A 13512-nucleotide genomic window follows, 5' to 3' on the forward strand; every position below is an offset into this window, starting at 1 on the left:
CTCTGGGCAACAGAGCAAGACTCAGTCTCTCTCTTTTTTTTTTTTTTAAGATGGGGTTTCACCATATTGGTCAGGCTGGTCTTGAACTCCCGACCTCAGGTTATCCGCCCGCCTTGGCCTCCAAAGTGCTTGGATTACAGGTGTGAGCCACCACGCCCAGCCGGCAAGACTCAGTCTCAAAAAAAAAAAAAAAATCCTGAAGACATGGTGATTATTTTCCTTTAGTTTTTCATTCTCTTAAAACTAGTATCCATAAAGTGGACATATAATTTATCATCTTATCAAGACATTTTTGTGAAATGAGGCTCTTCTAATAATTATACCAAAAAGAAAAGTAAACTAGGACTCCCCCAGGCAATATTAAGTATGATCATCCTTCATCTTATTTATTTATTTATTTAGAGAAGGAGTCTCTCTCTGTCACCAGACTGGAGTGCAGTGGCATGATCTTGGCCCACTGCAACCTCCGCCCCCCAGGTTCAAGTGATTCTCCTGCCTCAGCCTCCTGAGTAGCTGGGACTACAGGCACACACCACCATGCTCAGCTAATTTTTGTGTTTTTAGTGGAGATGGGGTTTCACCATGTTGGACAGGATGGTCTCGATCTCTTGACCTCATGATCTGTCCACTTCAGCCTCCCAAAGTGCTGGGATTACAGGTATGAGCCGCTGTGCCCGGCCTCTTTTTTTTTAGAGATAGGGTCTTGCTCTGTCACCCGGGTTAGAGTACAGTGGTGCAATCAGAATTCACTGCAGCCTCAACCTTCTGGGTTCAAAGGATCCTCCTGCCTCAGTCTCCCACGTAGTTGAGACCACAAGTGTGTACCACCACACCCAGATAATTTAAATTTTTTTTTTTGTAGAGACAGGGTCTCACTTTGTTACCCAGGCTGGTCTCAAACTCCTGGGTTCAACTGATCCGCCTGCCTTGGCCTCCCAAAGTGTTGGGATTATAGGAGTGAGCCACAGGCAGGCTAAGTATGGTCATTGCTTATTTTTGACATGTCAGTGCTACTTTGTAACTGCTTATAATTCTATTGCCTGTAACTAAAATGTAACAAAATATCTTTACCAGAAAGGATTGTTTGTTTCATTTATTCTCCATGATGCTCTATTCACAAACAGGAACAATTAAATGTTGGAGCACCTACTCTCCTGTTGGCCAGGCATGGTGATGTCGGAAGTCTTTGAACCTGAGCAACTCCATCCTGAATAGGGGCTGGGTAAAATGAGACTGAGACCTACTGGGCTGCATTCCCAGGAGGTTAGGTTGTTAGATATAGTGAGTCCCAAGTTTCTCTTCAAAGTATTAATATGTCAATATGTTCAGCTCTCTTATTCTTTAAATCTCTATTTTAAAGTTTAACTTACTTGTAGTTTCAGTAAACAACCTATTCCACTGGTTCTAATCAGTAGTTCACATCTGTTCCCCTGGTCTCCTACACCAACCTGACTCATCCCGGTCACCTGCTCCAGTCACCTGCCCTGGTCACCTGCTTTGAGCTCTGCTTTCCTGCTCTGATCTGCCGGTAACCATCCTTTCCCGCCAAACTACCCACCCCGCCACTCAGGCTTGTACCCCTGCTCCCTTTAAAATAGCCAATCAGAATTAGACTAGACTGTGCTGTCTAACCCTAGCCAGCAGGGGAGTAACACAGCAGTAGGGTCGACCCTCCGTCAGGCATAAGTACCCCTTCCCCTCTTTGTCCAGGTGCGCACTCACCATTGTTCCATCTGTGAGCCGCACCCTACTATAGAAGTAAATTGCCTTGCTGAGGAAATTTATATTCAAGTGCTACTTCTTTTGTAGCATTGAAAATTCCACTTATAACAAGGCCTTCTAAATCACAGGATCAGACAGGAGGTCAGCACAAGATACAGGTCATAAAGACCTTCCTAATAAAACAGGTTGCAGTAAAGAAGCCCACCAAAACCCACCAAAACCAAGATGGTGACAAGAGGGACCTCAGGTTGTCCTCACTGCTCATTATACATGAATTATAATACATTAGCATGCTAAAAGACACTCCTACTAGGGCCAGCACAGTTTACAAATGCCACGGCAATGTCAGGGGGTTACCACATATAGTCTAAAAAGGGGAGGAACCCTCAGTTTTGAGAATTGCCCACCCCTTTTCCCAGAAAAGTCATGAATAATCCTCCCCTTGTTTAGCATATAATCAAGAAATAACCATAAAAAATGACCAAGTAGCAACTCATCCTGCTGCTCTGTCTATGGAATAGGCTTTTTTTTTTTTTTTTTTTTTTGAGACAGAGTTTCACTCTTGTTACCCAGGCTGGAGTGCAATGGCGCGATCTCGGATCACCGCAACCTCCGCCTCCTGGGTTCAAGCAATTCTCCTGCCTCAGCCTTCCGAGTAGCTGGGAGTACAGGCGCACACCACCATGCCCAGCTAATTTTTCTATTTTTTAGTAGAGATGGGGTTTCACCATGTTGACCAGGATGGTCTCGATCTCTTGACCTCGTGATCCACCCACCTCAGCCTCCCAAAGTGCTGGGATTATAGGCGTGAACCACCGTGCCCGGCCCAGAATAGGCATTCTTTATTCCTTTGCATTCCTAATAAACTTGCTCTCACTGTACTCTATGGACTCACTCCAAATTTTTTCTTGTGCAAGAGCCACGAACCCACTCTTAGGGTCTGGATAGGGACCCCTTTCCAGTAACAGTAGCTTACGCCTGTAATTCCAATACTTTGGGTGGCTGAGGCAGGAGGATTGCTTGAGCCTAGGAGTTCAAGACCAACCTGGGCAATATAGTGAGATCCTTTCTCTACAAAAAAAATTAGCTGGGCTTGGTGGCCCATGCCTATAGTCCTAGCTGCTCAGGAGGCTGAGGCAGGGGGATTACTGGAGTCCAAGAGTTTGAGGCTGCAGTGAGCTGTGATTGTGTCACTCCACCTGCACTGCACTCCACACCAGGCAACTGAATGAGACCCTGTCTTCTCCAAAGTTAAAAATAAATAAATACAAATAAACCCACCCTAGACTCTTAAAAAGATATAAGAAAGTGAAACTGCTGACAAAGACCAAATCTTGGTTTTTGTTGTTTTGTTTTGTTTTGTAACAGAGTCTTCCTCTGTCACCCAGACTGGAATGCAGTGGCTCAATCTTGGCTCACTGCAACCTCTGCCTCCTGAGTTCAAATGATTCTCCTTCCTCAACTTCCTGAGTAGCTGGGATTACAGGTGCGTGCCACCATGCCTGGCTAATTTTTGTATTTTTAGTTGAGATGTATTTTCACCACGTTGGCCAAGCTGGTCTTGTACTACTGAGTTCAGGTGATCCACCTGCCTTGGCATCCAAAAGTGCTGGGATTACAGGCATGAGCTACCATGCCCAGCCCCCAAACCTTAGTTTTATCAACTGTTTAAAAGATACACAAGGTGGCCAGTGCGGTGGTGCATGTCTGTAATCCCAGCACTTTAGGAGGCCAAGGCAGGTGGATCACTTGAGGTCATGAGTTCGAGACCAGCCTGGCCAACATGATGAAACCCTGTCTCTATAAAAATGCAAAAATTAGCCAGGCATGGTGGCGGGCACCTGTAGTCCCAGCTACTCAGGAGACTGAGGCAAGAGAATCACTTGAACCTGCAAGGTGGGGGTGGGGGTGGGAGAAAAAAAAAGAAAAAAGAACCTTGGAGGTGGAGGTTGCAGTGAGCCAAGATTGCGCCATTGCCCTCCAGCCTGGACAACAAGAGCAAAACTCTGTATATGTATTTAAAAAAAAAAAAAAAAAAAAAAAAAGGCCGGTTGCAGTGGCTCACACTTGTAATCCCAGCACTTTGGGAGGCCAAGGTGGGCGGATCACCTAAGGTCAGGAGTTCGAGACCAGCCTGGCCAACATAGTGAAACCCCATCTCTACTAAAAATACAGAAAATTAGCCAGGTGTAGTGGTGGGCACCTGTAATCCCAGCTACTTGGGAGGCTGAGGCAGGAGAATTGCTTGAACCCAGGAGGTGGATATTGCAGTGAGCTGAGATCTCGCCATTGCACTCCAGCCTGGCTGACAGTGTGAGACTCTGTCTCAAACAACAACAACAACAACAACAACAACACAAGACATAATTTGCCTTCACCATATATATTACCTTTGTTAAAAACTGCCTTAAAATCAAGGAAAACTGAATCTGTAACAGTGTTCATAAGTACTTAATAAAAATAATAGGTAACATTTCCTGAGCTCAATGTGCCAGTCATTATAGTGTTACCTGCATTTTACAGAGGAGGACCAAGACATAAAGATAAACTGTCTAGCCAGAAGCAAGCACAGTGGTAGAAATATGAGGGATCTAAAGCCCAGAGCATGTTAAAGGTAGCCTCAGGGAAGGGGCAAGTACTGTTGGAGACAGTAGAGAGGAGGAATTCAGGAAAGTGATCCCATGGAGTGAATTAAACAGCTCCTAATTAGCAAAGCAAAGACTTTGAGAGCTGAACCAGCAAACAGCTCACTGCCCCGAGGTTCCATACTAGCCTCTGGGCCATATACACGGACAGACCTATTACACAAAGGAAGAGACTTCTAAAATGAAATTGACATTAGAACCACACCCCACAGGTAGTTGATTCAAACCTGTAACATGAACCTAACCAGATTAATTTCCAAAACAAAAGTATCAGTGGTCAGCCTGGCCAAAATGGTGAAACCCAGTCTCTACTAAAATAGAAAAATTAGCTGGGCACGTTGGTGGGTGCCTGTAATCCTAGCTACTCAGGAGGCTGAGGCAGGACAGTCACTTGAACCCAGGAGGTGGAGGTTGCAGTCAGCCGAGATTTCACCACTGCACTCCAGCTTGGGTGCAACAGAGCAAGACTCCATCTCAAAAAAAAAATAAAAAATAAAAATTAAAAAAAGCTACTTCATCTGGTCTTCATGGTTTTTCTTTTTCTTTTTTTCTTTGAGATGGAGTCTTGCTTTATCGCCCAGGCTGGAGTGCAGTGGCACTATCTCAGCTCACTGCAACCTCTACCTTCTGGGCTCATGCAATTCTCCTGCCTCAGCCTCTGCAGTAGTTGGGATTACAGGCAGGGCCCAGCCCTATCATGGTTTCTGAAGATAAATATGCAGTAATTTAAATCAGTCCTGTGTAGGTCATGATGCATTGCTTTTTTCTCTATGGGCTTTCAAGATTTTCTCTTTAGTTTTTAGCAATTTGGTTATGTATCAAGATTTCTTGTTTGGGGATTTGATGAGCTTGAATCTGTAGGTTTATGTCTTTCACCAGACTTAGGATGTTTTAAAGTAATATTTAATCAGATTTTTTTTTTTTTTTGAGACGGAGTTTCGCTCTTGTTACCCAGGCTGGAGTGCAATGGCGCTATCTCGGCTCACCACAACCTCTGCCTCCTGGGTTCAGGCAATTCTCCTGCCTCAGCCTCCTGAGTAGCTGGGATTACAGGCACGCGCCACCGTGCCCAGCTAATTTTTTGTATTTTTAGTAGAGACGGGGTTTCACCATGTTGACCAGGATGGTCTCGATCTCCTGACCTCGTGATCCACCCGCCTCGGCCTCCCAAAGTGCTGGGATTACAGGCTTGAGCCATTGCACCTGCCTGTTTTCAATTTTTTTCACCCTCGAGATGGAGTCTCACTCTGTCACCTAGGCTGGAGTGCAGTGGCACAATCTCAGCTCACTGCAACCTCCACCTCCCAGGTTAAAGCAATTCTCCTGCCTCAGCCTCCCAAGTAGCTGGGATTACAGGCACACGCCACCAAGCCCAGCTAATTTTTTTGTATTTTTAGTAGAGACAGGGTTTCACCATGTTGGCCAGGCTGGTCTCAAACTCCTGAGCTTATGATCCGCCCATCTCAGCCTCCCAAAGTGCTGGGATTACAGGCATGAGCCACCGCACCCAGCCTCACTTTTAAATCTTACGTTTTGTGTAAGAGACAGGGCCCAGCTATGCTGTGCAGTTTGGAGTCTAATAGCTATTTACAGGTGGGATCATGGCACACTACAGCCTGGAACTCTTGGGCTCAAGCAATCCTCCTACCTCAGCTCCCTGAGTAGCTAGGACTACAAGAGCTTGAACTGCACCACCACACCCACCTTGCTCTCTTTTAACTCTGTTTTTCCTTTTGCTAAAACTTTTGTTACTTTTGTAAGGTATATTGCTGAGTTAAAATGAGGAAACTGAGGCCAGTGTAAAAAAATGAGAATCCAATTTATTCAGCTCCCGGGCGAGGTTCTGTGGTCCGGGAAGGGGCCAGAGAAGTCGCAATGGGCTTCTCAGGGCGTGGGGTTTTATAAGAAGTGGAGGTAGTTGATTGGTCATTGGGAAACAAAGAGCAGACAATTTAATTGGTAAGAAGATTTGATTGATTGTTAGGGAAACAAAGAGCAGACAGTTTCATTGGTAGGCTGACTGGCTGGGGAGGTTAATGTTAAACTGCCATTGGACAAATCTTCCGCGGCCTTTTTAAATTTTGAAAGGGTTGAGTGAGGAATGCAGGAGTGGGCGTGTGGAGCCTGCATGGAGAAACCAGATAGGAGCAGGTGTGGGGAGCCAGCACAGAGAGATAAGTGTGTCCATTTGGCTCTTCAGCGAGGCAGCCGGCCTTACAACTTTTATTATTTATTTTTGAGGCAGCATCTCACTCTGTTGCCCAGGCTGGAGTGCAGTGGTGTGATCACAACTTACTGCAGCCTCAACCTCCTGGGCTCAAATCTTCCTACCTCAGACTCCAGAGTAGCTGGGACTACAGGCACATGCCACCACACCCAGCTAGTTAAGTTTCTATATTCCTCTTTTAGTCATAGAACACTGATTCTAAGTAGACTCTAAATGTATGTACATTGTAATCCCTAATGCAACCACTAATACTGCCTAAATATTTTGCCTGAAAGATTAAAATTTGCCTAGCACTTTGGGAGGCCGAGGCAGGAGAATCACTTGAGGCCAGGAATTTAAGACCTTGTGTCTTTCCATAGAAAGAGAAGTAGTGAGACCTTGTCTCTATGGAAATTTTAAGAATTAGCAAGGTGTGATGATATGCATGTGTAGTCCTAGCTACTTGGGAGGCTGAAATGGGAGGATCACTTGAACCCAGGAGTTAAAGGTTACAGTGAGCTATGATCGTGCCAATGCACTCCACATCAGCCTGGGGACAAAGTGAGATCCTGTCAAAAAAAAAAATTTAAATTTATTCTCAACTTTGTTAATGAGATAGTTTATTTAGGCAGAAAATATACTAAGATGCTTTACTCCTCTAGAGCAATCTTCCAGAAATCTGGGAGATGATGAAAATAACATTACTCATTAATGGTATTACCAAAACATAGCTAGTGCACATCTTACTAAATGTTATACATGCTGTACTTCAGAGTATCAATGCTTTTAACTTCTAGGTTGTGATAGCCTCCTTCCAGATGACACTCAAAAATGCCCACGTCTGCAGATCACAAGACCAGCCTGGCCAACATGGTGAAACCCCCACACCCCTGTCTCTACTAAAAATATAAAAATTAGCCCAGCGTGCTGGTAGGAGCCTATAATTCCAGCTAGTTGGGAGGCTGAGGCAGAAGAATCGCTTGAACCCAGGAGGCAGAGGTCGCAGTGAGCTAAGCCAAGACCACGCCATTGCACTCCAGCCTGGGCGACAAAGTGGGACTCCATCTCAAAAAAAAAAAAAAAAAAAAGCCTACTTCCTAGAATTCATGCCTTGCACAGTGTAAGCAGACTTGGCCTGTGTGAACAACAAAATAGAGAATTGACATGACACTTTCAGAGGCTAGGTTACAAAAAACATCGTGGCTTCTGCCTTGCCCTCTGGTGTTGCTTGCTCTGGGGACAAATTAACTGCCATGTTGTGAAAGGCCCTCTGGAGGGGAACATGTGGCAACCGAGGTCTCCTGTCAACAGCTGTTGAGTCTTGTGGGATGCAAATCTTCTAGCCCCAGTGACACCTTCGAAAGATTGTAGCCCTGGTTGGTAGCTTGACGAAAACCACAAGACTATCATCCAGCTAAACCACTCTCAGATTTCTGAGGCTCAGAAACTGGTGATAATTTTTTTTTTTTTTTGAGACGGAGTTTTGCTCTTGTTGTCCAGGCTGGAGTGCAATGGTACGATCTTAGCTCACCGCAACCTCTGCCTCTGGGGTTCAAGCGATTCTCCTGCCTCAGCCTCCCAAGTAACTGGAATTATAGGCATGCACCACCACACCCAGCTAATTTTTTGTATTTTTGGTAAAGACGGGGTTTCACCATGTTGGTAAGGCTGGTCTCGAACTCCTGACCTCATGATCCACCCGCCTTGGCCTCCCAAAGTGCTGAGATTACAGGTGTGAGCCACCGTGCCCCGCCTATATTTCTTTTTTTTTTTTGAGACAGAGTTTCGCTCGTTACCCAGGCTGGAGTGCAATGGCTCGATCTCGGCTCACTGTAACCTCCGCCTCCTGGGTTCAAGCAATTCTCCTGCCTCAGCCTCCCGAGTAGCTGGGACTACAGGCGTGCGCCACCATGCCCAGCTAATTTTTGTATTTTCAGTAGAGACGGGGTTTCACCATGTTGACCAAGATGGTCTCAATCTCTTGACCTCGTGATCCACCCGCCTCGGCCTCCCAAAGTGCTGGGATTACAGGCGTGAGCCACCACGCCCGGCCTTGTTTTTGTTTTTTGTGTTTGAGACAGAGTTTCGCTCTTGTTACCCAGGCTGGAGTGCAATGGTGCGATCTCGGCTCACCGCAACCTCTACCTCCTGGGTTCAGGCAATTCTTCCTGCCTCAGCCTCCTGAGTAGCTGGGATTACAGGCACACGCCACCATGCCCAGCTAATTTTTTGTATTTTTAGTAGAGACGGGATTTCACCATGTTGATCAGGATGGTCTCGATCTCTTGACCTCGTGATCCACCCGCTTTGGCCTCCTAAAGTGCTGGGATTACAGGCGTGAGCCACCGCGCCCGGCTGTTTTTTTACGACGGGGTTTCACCATGTTGGTCAGGCTGATCTTGAACTCCCGACCTCAGGTGATCTGCCCGCCTTGGCCTCCAAAGTGCTTGGATTGCAAGAGTGAGCCACCACGCCCAGACCAGTATTTGTTTTAAGCTGCTAAATTTTGATATTATTTTGTAGCAATGGATAACTAATATGTATTTTAATCCTTGTGGCATAAGATACACAGATCACGAATTATCTTCTGCAAAATACTGAAAATAACCAGAATGTGTAGACATGGTTAAATAATGGCATAGTTAATAACTTACATCTGTAGACTAAAATACTAAAGAATGAGGCTCTTTGATGTACTGATAAAGAAAAATCTTCAAAAAATAAGATTAAGATAAACATAATCATTGCATGTCATGCATAGACTACTGCTGAAAGAATACACACAAAAAAACGGGGAAATGTTGACTGTCTTGGGGACTGAAGTAGGGGGCTTTCATTTTACACGTCATGAATTTTCCATTATGTATTATGATTTATGTGTTACATAGACAAAATTTAAGAAAAACAGAAACATTAAAGCATTATTTGTGATTGTGTAACAGCTTCGACTCCCTTAAAGAGTAAGTCTAACCAAAGCCCTAGGAACACATACAAAAAACATAAGTAATTTTAACATGTACAGTTATGTGTCTCAAAAAGTTTTCCAACATTAGCTACTAATATGGTAAGGAATTAGACTCTACTGCACTAAAAAATAACTTGATGTAGGAAAGAATGCTATGACACTTTTTATATTAAACAACTGATTTGAAAAACACAGATTACATAATCTATTTTACAACCACTGGCAAAAAAAAAAAAAAAAAGTAAAAAGTAGATAAATTGATTTTTTTTTCGAGACAGGGTCTCACTGTTGCCCAGGCTGGAGTGCAATGGCATGATCATGGCTCACTGCAGCCTCCACCTCCCAGGCTCAAGCAATCCTCCCACCTCAGCTTCCTGGGTAGCTGGGAGCCCAGGCACATACCACCATGTTCAGTTAATTTGTGTGTGTGTGTGGAGATGGGGTATCTCTTTTTTTTTTCTATTTTAATTTTTTTTTAGAGACGGGGTTTCGCCATGTTGGACAGGCTGGTTTCGAACTCCTGACTTCAAGTGATCCACCCACCTTGGCCTCCCAAAGTGCTCAGATTACAGGCGTGAGCCACCACACCCTGCCAGAGATGGGGTAACTCTATGTTGTCCACGCTGGTCTCAAACTCCTGGGCTCAGGCGATTCTCCCACCTCAGCCTCCCAAAGTATTAGGAATATAGGCAGAAGTCACCACATCTGGCCTAAATGGATTTCAATATGTATTTAGTTTTGCTGGTTTTTGTTGTTGTTGTTTTGTTTAGACAGGGTCTCACTTTGTCACCTAAGCTGGAGTGCAGTGGCAGGAGCATAGCACATTGCAGCCTAAATCTCCCAGGCTCAAGTGATCCTCCCACCTCAGCCTCCCAAGTGGCTGGGACTACAGGCATGTGACACCATGCCTGGCTTGCTGGATTTAAGGACCTTCACAATGAACAGACTCCAGAAGTGTCTGCTAGTTGCTATGTCTCTCTTGGAAAGATCTAAAAAACTCTTAAGTTTTCCTAAAAAAAACAGTCAGGTTTCCAATAAGTTTGCAGTATACTGTAGGGGCATGACATTGAATTCATGTACTAACTCTTGAATCTCTCAATGACAGATCTTGTTCCAAATTAATAAATTTAAAAATATCTCAGTGTACAAGTCACCACATCAAAATAATATACTGTTAATTAGTGTTTCAGTATTAATTTCCTTTAGATTTTTCCCTGTATTACCAAAGTATAGTGTCTTATTCATTTTAAATTGCTACATATTTTACATAATGCTTATAAGCCATAATTGACTTAATCACATTCTTATTAGATATTTAGTTTAATGTTTTTTTTTTTTTTTTTTTTTTTTTTTTTTTTAATAAGATGGGGTTTCACCATGATGGCCAGGCTGGCCTTGAACTCCTGACCTCAGGTGATCCACCCACCTCAGCCTCCTGAAGTGTTAGGATTACAGGCGTGAGCCACCTCATCCAGACTAATGTATTCTTTTTTTTTTTTTTTTTTGAGACGGAGTCTCGCTCTCTCACCAGGCTAGAGTGCAGTGGCATGATCTTGGCTCACTGCAATCTTCGCCTCCCACATTAAAGAGATTCCCCTGCCTCAGTCTCCCACCCACCCTAGTAGCTGGGACTACAGATGCCCACCACCATGCCTGGCTAATTTTTTGTATTTTAGTAGAGACAAGGTTTCATCATTTTGGCCACGATGATCTCGATCTCCTGACCTCGTGATCTGCCCACCTCAGCCTCCTAAAGTGGGATTACAGGCGTGAGCCACCACATCCAGCCTATTTCAATGTATTCTATATTAAAATAAAAAATTCAGTGTGCAAAACTGAAGACTTTAAGTTGTATTTTAAACTCACTCTAGGCAGGACACAGTGGCTCACACCTATAATCCCAAAACTTTGGGAGGCCCAGGCGGGCGGATTACCTGAGGTCAGGAGTTCAAAACCAGTCTGGCCAACATGGTAAAACCTCGTCTCTACTAAAAATACAAAAATTAGCTGGGTGTGGTGGCACACGCCTGTAACCCCAGCTTCTGGGGAGGGAGGCTGAGGCAAGAGAATTACTTGAACCCAGGAGGCAGAGGTTGCAGTGAGCTGAGATCATGCCACTGCACTCCAGCCTAGATAAAAGAGTGAGACTCCGTCTCAAACAAATAAAATAATAAATAAATAAATAAATAAAAATAAACTCACTTTAAAGCATGATCATGGCACAACAGAATGTCAATCCAGCTCGAGTATGCCTAATCTGAAAATCCAAAATCCAAAATGCTCCAGAATTGGGAACTTTTTCAGAGCAGACATGATGCTCAAAGGAAATGTTCATTAGAGCATTTTGAATTTCAGATTAGGAATGCTCAAAAGCTAATTATAAAGCAAATATTCCAAAATTTTGAAACACTTCTAGTCCCAAGCATTTTGGATAAGGATACTCAACCTGTACATACCATTAAAATAAACCAACAACTACAAATTCAGCAACATGAAGAACAGTTCACTGATTTATTAGATGAATGTGTATACCCATATAATCAATGAAAACTGTATGATATAAAATAATTTAAAGACATGTTGGGAATTTGCAGCACCATCTGTTATTGAAACAGCAAGGAAAACTTCACATATTTTAAGCAAACACGAGAAGGCAGTAACTACTTTAAGACCTAATAATGCCATTGGTCTGGTATGAAAAAGAAGGGAATTGTTTTCGGCAAACACACTTCCTTCTATGCCGAAGATTTAGTAAGCATATCTGATGATTAAGGTTTTAGAAAAATGCCACTGATGTAAGAGATACTGCATAGTATTTTAATTGGGACAAGACTTACTGTAGCATGGCTCAACACTTCTATGAAAAATTTAGTTCTGAATTATGAAATCAGAAATTAAAAATGTTTGAAAGATACTTGTCTCTAAGAAACATGAAGTGAAACACAGGTCACTACGAAAATACATCACTTTTACAGCCTGCTTAATAATTTACTTTAAAAAGTTGCGCAGTTTTCAAGACAAGTGGCTTATACAATTTTTTTAATAAGCATTTTAAAAAGTTTAAATGTTTTTCTAAAATCTAATAGATTCTTCTGATTTCTTTAAATATTTAGCCCTGTTGTCACAATTACTGTGTATCAGAGTAAGGGACTGAATTTGTGTGGATACAAATTTATACAAATTTTACAGCAACTCATACCCTAATATCTACAAAATTCACGTTTATAATACAAGCAAGTACAAGGCCAGGATAAAACTGCTGAATTCCAAAAAGTCAAACTTAATATATATATTCTTTTAATTTTGTCCCCTTAAAAAAAGTTCAACTTCGGCACCGAATTTAAAAAGCCCTCTTATATCCTAAGTTTGGAAAAACCTCATTTCCCAGATGCATTTCAGCAAACACAAACAGTTTTCCTGTGTTGATGGAGTAAAGGATTTCCAATTTTCTTCTGGCCCCTAAGTCTGCGTCGCATGGTGAGTTTAACAGAGTTCTTTCGCTGTGAGGTTGTGGGGAGATTTGCAGGCTGAGCACCACTACTTCGACTTAAGCCATTTCGTCTATGCTTCTTCATCAGGGGGCCAGAATTGGACTCTTCTAATGTCCTTTTAAAGTTTGTTGGAGGGGTTCTTTCAATTTCTTGGGCTTTCATTTGGCCAGGAGTTGACATCTTCAAATTTTTTTGGTCCATGACAGTGTTTGTTGAATTAGTAGGCACAAGGCCAACTGGCAGGCTATTATTCAAAGAATCATGTATCCTTAAAGTCAGGGTTTTAGCACAATTTTCTTCAAGTGGTTCTGGATCTTTTGAGGGCATGACTACACCCTGGACATTCCCTCGAGCTATCTCAGCTGGAACCTCTAAAAAATTCTCTGAGAAGGCATTGCTACGAACCAGGGCAGGTATATGGTCCTTGGAGTTCAGTCGTGGCCATGAATCCTCCTCCAGTGACTGAAAAATAAGGTAAAACAA

The 13512-nt window shown here is 43.3% G+C and overlaps 1 protein-coding gene across 1 annotated transcript in view; it reads right to left on the reverse strand.

The window, feature by feature from the left end:
- Window positions 1-12035: 12035 nt before the first annotated feature.
- Window positions 12036-13512, reverse strand: part of PPM1D (protein phosphatase, Mg2+/Mn2+ dependent 1D) — a 59444-nt gene continuing 57967 nt past the window's right edge. Inside the window, exon 6 of the mRNA XM_012445529.2 lies at window positions 12036-13491. Within this exon, the coding sequence (XP_012300952.2) occupies window positions 12934-13491 (558 nt within the window). The 3' untranslated portion in view covers window positions 12036-12933. The remainder of the gene's footprint in view (window positions 13492-13512) is intronic.

The sequence above is a fragment of the Aotus nancymaae genome, unplaced genomic scaffold, assembly GCF_030222135.1.
Source record: "Aotus nancymaae isolate 86718 unplaced genomic scaffold, 86718_ANA_hifiasm-v0.15.2.pri h1tg000018l, whole genome shotgun sequence".
In the NCBI taxonomy this organism is placed as follows: Eukaryota; Metazoa; Chordata; class Mammalia; order Primates; family Aotidae; genus Aotus; species Aotus nancymaae.